This window comes from Bufo bufo, chromosome 5 (genome assembly GCF_905171765.1).
Source record: "Bufo bufo chromosome 5, aBufBuf1.1, whole genome shotgun sequence".
In the NCBI taxonomy this organism is placed as follows: Eukaryota; Metazoa; Chordata; class Amphibia; order Anura; family Bufonidae; genus Bufo; species Bufo bufo.
In genome coordinates, this window is record NC_053393.1 from 329,669,689 (window position 1) to 329,682,651 (window position 12,963).

Genomic DNA, 12,963 nt, shown 5'->3' on the forward strand with positions numbered 1-12,963 from the left:
CCACCTGATTGATGTGTCATGGGTCAAAGTTCTTCACAATGTAAAAAAAAATGGCACCGGTGGACATCAGCATATGTTCGCCCGTTCGACGAACCGCAAACGAGCAAAGTTTGCCGCAAAACGACCACCGAGTGAACCGCAAGGCCATCTCTACTGATGGCAACAAGATGTTTATTGTTGAATGGCCCCTGATTGAAAGGGAGCTTAATGGAGGGAAGTCACTCACAGCACTTCTACTGGTTTATGTCCTTTACCCCCAACATTCCTTGCCATCTGCACTATCACTTAAGGCTTCTGTAATAGCATGGAAGACTGTGATCAGTGCAACCTCAGAGGACTCTTTCAGTAAGGAGGTCTCTTCCAGTGGAGTCCCTTGAGATGTTGATGCTAGATATAGTCACATCTTATTGTAGGGGTTGTGGAATTCAATTACTCTCTGATTTCTATGATGGGACCTCACTACACACCTTTTCATATCTTCAAGCTATATTGGCGGTGCCTGTTACCAAACACTATGAATCCCTTGGAATCACCCATTACCTTGAAAAACACCCTCTGACAAAGGTGTCTCTCCATTTACCTTTATAAAACTATCTTTTCTCACTGATGGGTGGGGACCTTATCTCCACTAGCAACATTTATAGGATCCTGCTGGGAGATGTGGAAGTAAGGGAGCGGGTGCATATATTGAATTGGGAGGACTTACATCTTACACGCATCAGGCATGGCAAGTGGCCTTTTATACAACTGTAAGAGCCACCTCATGCTCTAATCTACTGGAGCCCTACCATAAATGGTATTATACCCCCTCTAGGCTAGCCTGCATATTTCCTAATATGGATCCCTAATATGGATGATACATGTATTTTGGGAGTACCCAAGTCTAAAGCCCTTCTGGTCTGATATAAAATTTTTGCTTCAGAGTATTATACTGCAACCAGTCTCCTTGACCCCCGGTTTGGCGGTTTGGCTTTATTTTCTTTTGGATCAGAGCAGTTTCCCAACAAATATAGGAAACTTTTATTCCATATCTTACAGGCTGCAAAGTTCTTGATAGCTAGGCGATGGAAATCCATGGAGGCCCTGAGTGTTCATTGTCTGTCTGAGATGTTCTCTAACCATTGTGTTTATGAGCATTTAATAGCGTTTCAGAGAAATTCTTTAATTTTTTTTCACAAACTTTGGCATTCTTGGATTGCATAACATCCTATATGTTCACTACATAACCATTAATGGCATGAGATATGAGTGTCAGAGACCCAGCTTATGATTGTTTATTACTGTTCATTGTTTATTGTTTGAATGATATTCTACTATAAATCAACTGTGAGAGCTATTTAGCACTGTTATATTGCATTGCATATTTTTTCAATACTCTATGACTCTTATAAATAAAACTAAAACATTCATGATGAGAAATACTCAAAATGTGGTCATGAATTGCTGTTTGGAGAAATAGCAGCACTCAGAAAGGAAGGCGTGGCATCTGGACTTTGTAACATGGAATTTATTTAAATGGTTTTTAAGAGCCATAATGTTTTAATTTTTTGTTGTTGACTGAGCTGTGTGAGGGGTTGTTTTTAGCGGGACAAACCTTCTTTTATACCATTTTTGATCCCTTATTATTTCATTTTTTTGGGAGACGAGGAGAACAACATTTTTATTAATAGAAAGCATGGGCACTCCTGCAAGCACCACAGTTTTCACTCTGCTTTTCATAGGCCAGTGATGTCACGTTCATGGGGCCTGGGAGCAGCTCAGCCCCATTCAAGTGAATGGAGCTGATCTGCGATACCAAGCACAACCACTATACTATGTACGCTGCCGTGCTTTGCAAGCTGCGAGAAGGTAGTAGCACTGACAGGAGCACCCGTGCCTTCTCAAAACAGCAGATCAGCAGGGGTACTGGGTGCCGAAAAAATCTCAGAAAACCCTTTTAAATATACAATAATCCAATTTCTGGTACAGTACACAGCAATAGTCATCTTTTTCAGTGTATTGTACTGTCAGTTTTAGGGTACATGCACACGTTCAGGATTCATGTGCGGAGAATCCGCACTGAAATCCGCAGGTGTTCGCAGGCAAATCTGTGCGGTCAATCCGCATCAATTGGTGCGGATTTGCATGTGGATATGCGTGCATATTTGGTGCGGATTTTCCTAAGTGAATGAAGAAAATCTTGTCAGGAAAAATAAAATAAATTGACATGCTGCGGATTTTAAAATCTGCGCGTAAAAAATCTACATCGTGTGCATTGAGAATTTCAAGTTCTCATAGAATACAATGTACATGATCTACGGTGCATATTTTCCGTACGCAAATCCGTGTGGAAAATCCGCACGCAAGCCTTACACTGACATTTGGCAAGATCAGACCCTGCATCTGGCAGGTAATGGCAGGCTTCCGGACAAAGCAGGCTCATGACAAACATTGGAACTCTGCAATCACATTGTGGGAGAGAGAGAGACCATTTCTTCTGTAAACCTGATGTAGCAGTCATTATGGACAGTGACATCTAAAGTGTTAAAGACCTGGGATTTGTGTTAGCACAGGTCTCAGCCATTGCAGCGGGGTGACGACATTGTGCGTTAATGTTCCCTTGCTATACCGTATATGTATGGCATGGAGTGGGAAGAGGTTAAAAACTTATTGCATATGCAGTATTTGTACACTTTTTTAGGAAACTATAAATTAAATAATTACACTATGAATAAATACATATTTACCTGAATAGAAACTGCCACTCCAGATGAACTCCAGTGGTGAAACAACAACTCCCAGCATGCTCCATTCACTTCTATTGGAGTTCTGAAAACAGCTAAGCAAGTGTGCATGCTGGGAGTCATAGTTTCACCACAGCTGGAGTGCCAAATGTTGCAGATCCCTGCACTAGAAAAACAATACAATAGACACTTTTTATCTCTCAAAATGTTTAGCATAACAGCTATACAACTAGTCAGTTTGTAACTGCTTTTAACAAGTAAACACAAAGGGCAGCAGCTCTCTACAAAGATTAAATGTATAGATTATGAATTGTAATAATGCTATATTCACTATGCACATTCATTTGAGATAGTTAGCAAATATTTCAATCAAATAAAATGCACTCATCTGCCCTGGCAAGGTGACATCTTCCAGATGGGACTCTACACTAGAATCTAACCTCTCCTTGGGCGTAGGCTTCCAAATGGATTCAGGGAAATCAAGATCCAGCTATATTCCACTTTTAATTAAAAATAGCCCTGGACAGATGGGTAGTTAGCATGCAAGACAAAAATGGAGGCAGCAACACCTCCATATGTGCAATGCAAATACAAATTTAGCTTGGTTTCAAAAATATTTTTGTCATTATTAAGAATAATATTTTCAAAGTTATAAATAATCTATACATACAGTATTTAAAGGGACTCTGTCACCACTTTCTAACCCCCCTTTTTAAAAGTATTGTTCTCTCCATGGCGCCCTTGTGATTACAAAGGTGTTGTTATAACATAAATTCGCCGTCTCGTTTTGATAAAAATACCTTTTATCTAACCTGTCAATCTTGTGGATAAGGTGCCCAGGGCGTTTCTGAAGGTCTGAAGCTGCCGCCCGCCGCCGCCGCCGTTGGTGCCCAGCTCCTCCCCTGATCCTTTCAGCGCCGCCTGAATGTAAAGAAATCCGCCTCCGGCTCTCGCTCAGTGCCCCCTCCTCCTTTTCAAAGATCCCGCGCGTGCGCACAGGCCTGTGCCTGATGCGCCCGTGCGGACATTTAGAATCAGCCTCATTGAGCGAAGTGCGCATGCGCGCACTTCGCTCAACCTCCTCATAAGACGAGCACTGCAGCCAGCCACTCAGAGCCTGCGGCTCCATACAGCGCTTGGCAGGCTCTGAGTGTCTGGCTGCAGTGCTCGTCTTATGAGGAGGTTGAGCGAAGTGCGCGCATGCGCGCACTTCGCTCAATGAGGCTGATTCTAAATGTCTGCACGGGCGCATCAGGCACAGGCCTGTGCGCACGCGCGGGATCTTTGAAAAGGAGGAGGGGGCACTGAGCGAGAGCCGGAGGCGGATTTCTTTACATTCAGGCGGCGCTGAAAGGATCAGGGGAGGAGCTGGGCACCAACGGCGGCGGCGGCGGGCGGCAGCTTCAGACCTTCAGAAACGCCCTGGGCACCTTATCCACAAGATTGACAGGTTAGATAAAAGGTATTTTTATCAAAACGAGACGGCAAATTTATGTTATAACAACACCTTTGTAATCACAAGGGCGCCATGGAGAGAACAATACTTTTAAAAGGGGGGGTTAGAAAGTGGTGACAGAGTCCCTTTAATATATATATATACAGTGGGGGAAATAATTATTTGACCCCTCACTGATTTTGTAAGTTTGTCCAATGACAAAGAAATGAAAAGTCTCAGAACAGTATCATTTCAATGGTAGGTTTATTGTAACAGTGGCAGATAGCACATCAAAAGGAAAATCGAAAAAATAACTTTAAATAAAAGATAGCAACTGATTTGCATTTCATTGAGTGAAATAAGTATTTGAACCCTCTAACAAAAAAAGACTTAATACTTGGTGGAAAAACCCTTGTTTGCAAGCACAGAGGTCAAACGTTTCTTGTAATTGATGACCAAGTTTGCGCACATTTTAGGAGGAATGTTGGTCCACTCCTCTTTGCAGATCATCTCTAAATCCCTAAGGTTTCGAGGCTGTCTCTGTGCAACTCTGAGCTTGAGCTCCCTCCATAGGTTTTCGATTGGATTAAGGTCCGGAGACTGACTAGGCCACTCCATGACCTTAATGTGCTACTTCTTGAGCCACTCCTTTGTTGCCTTTGCTGTATGTTTTGGGTCATTGTCGTGCTGGAACACCCATCCACGACCCATTTTCAGTTTCCTGGCAGAGGGAAGGAGGTTGTCGCTCAGGATTTCACGATACATGGCTCCGTCCATTTTCCCGTTTATGCGAATAAGTTGTCCTGTGCCCTTAGCAGAAAAACACCCCCAAAGCAAAATGTTTCCACCCCCATGCTTGACGGTGGGGACGGTGTTTTGGGGGTCATAGGCAGCATTTTTCTTCCACCAAACACAGCGAGTTGAGTTAATGCCAAAGAGCTCTATTTTGGTCTCATCAGACCACAGCACCTTCTCCCAGTCACTCTCTGAATCATTCAGGTGTTCATTGGCAAACTTCAGACGGGCCTGCACATGTGCCTTCCTGAGCAGGGGGACCTTGCGAGCCCTGCAGGATTTTAATCCATTGCGGTGTAATGTGTTTCCAATGGTTTTCTTGGTGACTGTGGTCCCTGCTAATTTGAGGTCATTAACTAACTCCTCCCGTGTAGTTCTAGGATGCTTTTTCACCTTTCTCAGAACCATTGACACCCCACGAGGTGAGATCTTGCGTGGAGCCCCAGAGCGAGGTCGATTGATGTTCATTTTGTGCTCCTTCCATTTTCGAACAATCGCACCAACAGTTGTCACCTTCTCTCCCAGCTTCTTGCTAATGGTTTTGTAGCCCATTCCAGCCTTGTGCAGGTCTACAATTTTGTCTCTGACATCCTTGGACAGCTCTTTGGTCTTTCCCATGTTGGAGAGTTTGGAGTCTGCTTGATTGATTGATTCTGTGGACAGGTGTCTTTTATACAGGTGACTAGTTAAGACAGGTGTCCTTAATGAGGGTGACTAATTGAGTAGAAGTGTCTAACCACTCTGTGGGAGCCAGAACTCTTAATGGTTGGTAGGGGTTCAAATACTTATTTCACTCAATGAAATGCAAATCAGTTGCTATCTTTTATTTAAAGTTATTTTTTCGATTTTCCTTTTGATGTGCTATCTGCCACTGTTACAATAAACCTACCATTGAAATGATACTGTTCTGAGACTTTTCATTTCTTTGTCATTGGACAAACTTACAAAATCAGTGAGGGGTCAAATAATTATTTCCCCCACTGTATATATATATACACTGCTCAAAAAAATAAAGGGAACACTTAAACAACACAATGTAACTCCAAGTCATCACACTTCTGTGAAATCAAACTGTCCACTTAGGAAGCAACACTGAGTGACAATCAATTTCACATGCTGTTGTGCAAATGGGATAGACAACAGGTGGAAATTATAGGCAATTAGCAAGACACCCCCAATAAATGAGTGATTCTACAGGTGGTGACAACAGACCACTTCTCAGTTCCTATGCTTCCAGGCTGATGTTTTGGTCACTTTTGAATGCTGGCGGTGCTTTCACTCTAGTGGTAGCATGAGACGGAGTCTACAACCCACACAAGTGGCTCAGGTAGTGCAGCTTATCCAGGATGGCACATCAATGCGAGCTGTGGCAAGAAGGTTTGCTGTGTCTGTCCGCGTAGTGTCCAGAGCATGGAGGCGCTACCAGGAGACAGGCCAGTACATCAGGAGACGTGGAGGACGCCGTAGGAGGGCAACAACCCAGCAGCAGGACCGCTACCTCCACCTTTGTGCGAGGAGGAACAGGAGGAGCACTGCCAGAGCCCTGCAAAATGACCTCCAGCAGGCCACAAATGTGCATGTGTCTGCTCAAACGGTCAGAAACAGACTCCATGAGGGTGATATGAGGGCCCGACGTCCATAGGTGGGGGTTGTGCTTACAGCACCACACCGTGCAGGACGTTTGGCATTTGCCAGAGAACACCAAGATTGGCAAATTCGCCACTGGTGCCCTGTGCTCTTCACAGATGAAAGCAGGTTCACACTGAGCACATGTGACAGACGTGACAGAGTCTGGAGACGCCGTGGAGAACGTTCTGCTGCCTGCAACATCCTCCAGCATGACCGGTTTGGCATTGGGTCAGTAATGGTGTGGGGTGGCATTTCTTTGGAGGACCGCACAGCCCTCCATGTGCTCGCCAGAGGTAGCCTGACTGCCATTAGCTACCGAGATGAGATCCTCAGACCCCTTTTGAGACCATATGCTGGTGCGGTTGACCCTGGGTTCCTCCTAATGCAAGACAATGCTAGACCTCATGTGGCTGGAGTGTGTCAGCAGTTCCTGCAAGATGAAGGCATTGATGCTATGGACTGGCCCGCCTGTGCACCAGACCAGAATCCAATTGAGCACATCTGGGACATCATGTCTCGCTCTATCCACCAACGTCACGTTGCACCACAGACTGTCCAGGAGTTGGCAGATGCTTTAGTCCAGGTCTGGGAGGAGATCCCTCAGGAGACCGTCCGCCACCTCATCAGGAGCATGCACAGGCGTTGTAGGGAGGTCATACAGGCACGTTAGGGCCACACACACTACTGAGCCTCATTTTGACTTGTTATAAGGACATTACATCAAAGTTGGATCAGCCTGTAGTGTGTTTTTCCACTTTAATTTTGAGTGTGACTCCAAATCCAGACCTCCATGGGTTGAAAAATTTGATTTCCATTTTTTTATTTTTGTGTGATTTTGTTGTCAGCAGATTCAACTATGTAAAGAACAAAGTATTTCAGAAGAATATTTAATTACCTCAGATCTAGGATGCGTTATTTTTGTGTTCCCTTTATTTTTTTGAGCAGTGTATATATATATATATATATATATATATATATATATATATATCCAGAAAATGGACGGCACTCCTGTCAGATGAAAAAAATGTGTGATTCCTTTATTCAACCATCCGGTGCAACGTTTCGGCTCTAAATGAGCCTTTTTCAAGCAGAGATACAATGTGAATGAGAACAATTTTATAGGTGAGTCAATTAGTGAACAAGTCATAAAGACACACCCCACACTGGGTGTGTTTACAAAGATACCAAAGAAATGTGAAAAAATCTTAAAGACACATCCCACACTGGGTGTGTTCACAAAAAATGTCAGTGCAGCAATGACAGGTGAAAATGAACAAAACAGAACAATAAATAATAAGGCAAAAAGAGGGAACACGCATGTCCCATAATTGCATATTACAAGTGCGTTACATATTCCATATTTCATGTGGATATAGGGACAGACCCATCGATCGGGCACATAGGGCTAATCGATGCGTGTGTCCGGTACCATGTGTGAACAGAGAGCGGAGCAGGGAGACAATCGTGTGGACATACCAGACATCAGCTGGAGACAAATTCCATGCAGCTGTTCGGCGTTGTGTACACCCCAGTGCGCAGGCACGGCGTTACACCCATCAGGGACTTCCAGCATCATCAGAGCTTGCCAGCGTCATTACGTCATCAAGACGCCCTTCAATACAGCCTCAATGTATTACAGCGCATGCCCAGTATCGATCTTATTTACAAAGCACCATCTTGGATACTGGAGGAATGCCCTGTACCCGTGTAACAGTATGTATAAGCATCAGACCTGTTTAGAACTAGAGTATAGCGATCAAGACAAGTAGGGACAACCTGGTGGACCAGTGTGTCCACATACTATACCCAAGTATCAACCCATGACACGCACGGAAAAACCGCAGTGTGAAAACAGGTATATAACAAGGGTGTCATATCGCAACCATACTCAAGAGGGCTCTCCTCTTACAGGTATACAGATGCCACATGGGGCAAATCCAACCAGCCGAAATGGAAAATCTGGTGCTTTGTAAATAAGATCGATACTGGGCATGCGCTGTAATACATTGAGGCTGTATTGAAGGGCGTCTTGATGACGTAATGACGCTGGCAAGCTCTGATGATGCTGGAAGTCCCTGATGGGTGTAACGCCGCACCTGCGCACTGGGGCGTACACAACGCCGAACAGCCGCATGGAATATGTCTCCAGCTGATGTCTGGTATGTCCACACGATTGTCTCCCTGCTCCGCCCTCTGTTCACACATGGTACCGAACACACGCATCGATTAGCCCTATGTGCCCGATCGATGGGTCTGTCCCTATATCCACATGAAATATGTAACGCACTTGTAATATGCAATTATGGGACATGCGTGTTCCCTCTTTTTGCCTTATTATTTATTGTTCTGTTTTGTTCATTTTCACCTGTCATTGCTGCACTGACATTTTTTGTGAACACACCCAGTGTGGGATGTGTCTTTAAGATTTGTTCACATTTCTTTGGTATCTTTGTAAACATATCCAGTGTGGGGTGTGTCTTTATGACTTGTTCACTAATTGACTCACCTATAAAATTGTTCTCATTCACATTGTATCTCTGCTTGAAAAAGGCTCATTTAGAGCCGAAACGTTGCACCGGATGGTTGAATAAAGGAATCACAAATTTTTTTCATCTGACAGGAGTGCCGTCCATTTTCTGGATTTACTTGTGGGGTAAGAAGTCGATTCCCCAGGAACGTGCACCCAATTTTATCCGTCTATAGCCAGTGCCGCCATTTTTCTTCTCTCTCTCTCTATATATATATATATATATATATATATATATATATAGTACGTGGTGAGCGCAGTGACGTCATCGCAGGTTCTGCTGAATGAAGAAACAGTCCTGATCAAAAGTTTAAGACCACTTGAAAAATGGCAAAAAATCATATTTAGCATGGCTGGATCTTAACAAGGTTCCAAGTAGAGCTTCAACATGCACCAAGAAGAAATGAGAGTGAGACAAAACATTTTTTGAGCATTCAATTTAATGAAAACAACGAATAAACTGAAACAGGCTGTTTTTCAGCTGATCAAAAGTTTAGGACCACACCTCCAAAAAAAAACGAAACCCCCCCAAAACAGAAATCCAACTTCCAAACATGAACTCAGTAATGAGTAGCTCCGCCCTTATTGTTTATCACTTCAAAAATTTGTTTCGGCATACTTAATGCAAGCGTTTCCATGAGGTGAGTGGGAACATTTCTCCAAGTGGTGAAGACGGCCGCACGAAGGCCATCTACTGTCTGGAACTGTTGTCCATTTTTGTAAACTTCCCTTGCCATCCATCCCCAAAGGTTCTCAATTGGATTTAGATCAGGGGAACATGCAGGATGGGCCAAAAGAGTGATGTTATTCTCCTGGAAGAAGTCCCTTGTCCTGCGGGCATTGTGTACTGTAGCGTTGTTCTGTTGAAAAACCCAGTCGTTACCACACAGACGAGGGCCCTCAGTCATGAGGAATGCTCTCTGCAACATCTGGACATAGCCAGCAGCCGTTTGACACCTCTGAACTTCATGAAGCTCCATTGTTCCACTGAAGGAAAAAGCACCCCAGACCATTATGGCGCCCCCTCCACTGTGGCGCATAGAAAACATCTCAGGTGGGATCTGCTTGTCATGCCACTAACGTTGGAAACCATCAGGACCATCAAGGTTACATTTTTTCTCATCAGAGAATAAAACTTTCTTCCACCTTTGAATGTCCCATGTTTGCTGCCCTCTTGCAAAGTCCAAAAGAGCAGTTCTGTGGCGTTCAAGGAGACAAGGTCTTTGAAGACGTTTTTTGTTTTTGAAGCCCTTCAGTCTCAGATGACGTCTGATGGTTATGGGGCTGCAGTCAGCACCAGTAAGGGCCTTAATTTGGGTTGAGGATCGTCCAGTGTCTTTACGGACAGCCAATGGATCCTCCGGCTCAGTGCTGATGAAATTTTTTAGGGGTCTTCCACTTGACTTTTTTGTTCCATAACCCTCAGGATCATTTAAGAAATTACAAATGACTGTCTTACTGCGTCCCACCTCAGCAGTGATGGCGCGCTGTGAGAGACCCTGCTTATGCAGTTCAACAACCTGACCACGTTCAAAAAGGGAGTTTTTTTGCCTTTGCCATCACAATGTGTGACTACCTGACAGAAAATGACAATGAATCCATATCTTTGCACAGATTTGGCCTTTTAAAGGCATGTGGTCTTAAAATTTGGGTCAGCTGATAAACAGCCTGTTTCAGTTTAATCGTTATTTTCAATTAATTGAATGCTCAAAAAATGTTTTGTCTCACTCTCATTTCTTCTTGTTGCATGTTGAAGCTCTACTTGGAACCTTGTTAAGATCCAACAATGTAAAATATGATTTTTTGCCATTTTTCAAGTGGTCTTAAACTTTTGATCAGGACTGTATAGTGGTTCATAATTATTAATATCTCTATAGCTATAATTTTTTAATCATTTTAAGTCAATCTAATAAATTATCATCTTTTAATAAAGTTGTATATAGCATCTTGAATTATATTTATTCATTGCTTTGATAATTATTTAAATGGTCACTAACTTGTCACATAAATTTGTAGAACAATAGTACAAATGACCATGAGAAACTTTGTAATTTGACTTATCAGTTAGAAATTTCAATTTTTTATGTTTTCAGCTGTTAATCTAACTCTCTCCCCCGCAAAAATGTTTTTCATTTTGAAAATTTTCTTAAACCTGCCCATGTCAATACAAGTCTATGGAGAGGGGAGGGGGAAGGAGTGAAGAAGTGCTGAGTGAGACAGGACTCCAGACAAGACACTAGAGAAAATGTTGCAGTTACATAGGATGTTTATATCTCAGCCCAGGTGTTTTATTCACAACCTTACATGTCAGTACCTCTCTATAATGTTTTCCATGATCCTGTGGCTACTGAGTGAGTAAAAGAAGGTTAGAAAGTGGATTTTATTTTAGTTTCTGTGTGCAGTGGATGGCAGCTAGTCTCCACCATCTCTGGGAGAACTGCAAACTAGGCATTCAGCATCATCAGAGGAAAACTAGTAAAAAAGGCCAAATATAATTAATATAGTCGCCGGAAATTCCTCACGTGCACATGTACTATTGATAAAGGCAAAGTTTGTTGATAGGATAGATACACTTTAACCTTTTATCTTTTTTTTTTTTTAAAGAAAATCCCAAACTCAACAGAAATGTTCAAGTGTATATAAAAATACTGGACATTAATGATCATGCTCCAGAATTTTCAGAACGTTATGAGACTTTTGTATGTGAAAATGCAAAACCAGGTCAGGTGAGTAAGCTCTTATAATCTATCTTCCATTTATTCAATTCATTATCAGTCTTCCACATGCCTAATTTTAACGACTTAAAGTTGACTTGAAAACTTTCCTGAAACTTTTGTCTTAGTATTCCCCTTGTAATAGCAATTCTGAAGCATCTATTCTTATGACAATGTTGTGGCATTTGTTTATCATTCCTGCTAAACATTAGAGGTTTTTAAAGGAGGTCCAGCTGGGTGTTAAAATGGGGATATCACAGACTTCAATTAATGTGTTTGGTCTGGGGCACAGACCAATGTCGTTCATGTCAGTAAATCACACATGAACAGCACACCTTCGTGATTTACTGACATGTTTAAGAGGTCCTATTAAAAGGGGAATAAAGAAAAGGAATAGCTGATGATTCTAATAGACAAATCCATTTTGAGAATCAGTCAAAAATGTCTGAGTTACAATAGGGAAGGTCTGAGGCGAGTGTATAAATAATGAATATAACTTTGTGTATTGATTAATAACCTTCTCTGCCTTATTTTTTTATTTAATTTTTTTACTTATTTGTTATGATTTTCAAAAAAATTTGGTTGCCAAAATAATCCAAAACTTTGGACAAATCATGCAAAAACTGGCCCCAGCACTGTTTTACATTAAAAATTGACAAGGAAAAACAGTAAGGGGGATAAAGAAGAAGGATCGCGTGACTCTGAGAAGGAAGGGTGTAGGGGGAGGGTTTTGGAAGGTTCTTCAGCTTTCGGGCTGAAGAGACAACATTCCATTCTGTGAGCAGCTTAGGATCTAAGAGCAAGCATTTAAAGGGTTTATGTCACCTGAAAAATGGGTATTAAGCTGGCTGACATTAGCGATGTGCTAATGTCAGCTGAACATAACTATATTAGTGCCATCTCACTGCCTAAAGAATTTATTGAGACAAACAAACTTTTACAATATGCTAATTATCATCTATCTTGCACCGTTCAGTATTCGGCGCAGGGAAGGATGCTCGACGGCTGCTGGCTTTCTCTCTGAGCCTGCGCCAAATACTGAACGAAGCGAGATTTACACTGCAGATACGGCCAGCGGGAAGAGAGCAGCGCTGCCTGGCCCTGTCAATCAAGAAAAGAAGGGCGCAAAAAGAGCTGGGC

At 42.6% G+C, this 12,963-nt stretch overlaps 1 protein-coding gene across 1 annotated transcript in view; it reads left to right on the top strand.

Moving 5' to 3' along the window:
- Positions 1–12,963, top strand: part of LOC121001848 (cadherin-9-like) — a 339,856-nt gene that overhangs the window by 236,234 nt on the left and 90,659 nt on the right. Inside the window, exon 7 of the mRNA XM_040433066.1 lies at positions 11,714–11,835. Within this exon, the coding sequence (XP_040289000.1) occupies positions 11,714–11,835 (122 nt within the window). The remainder of the gene's footprint in view (positions 1–11,713; positions 11,836–12,963) is intronic.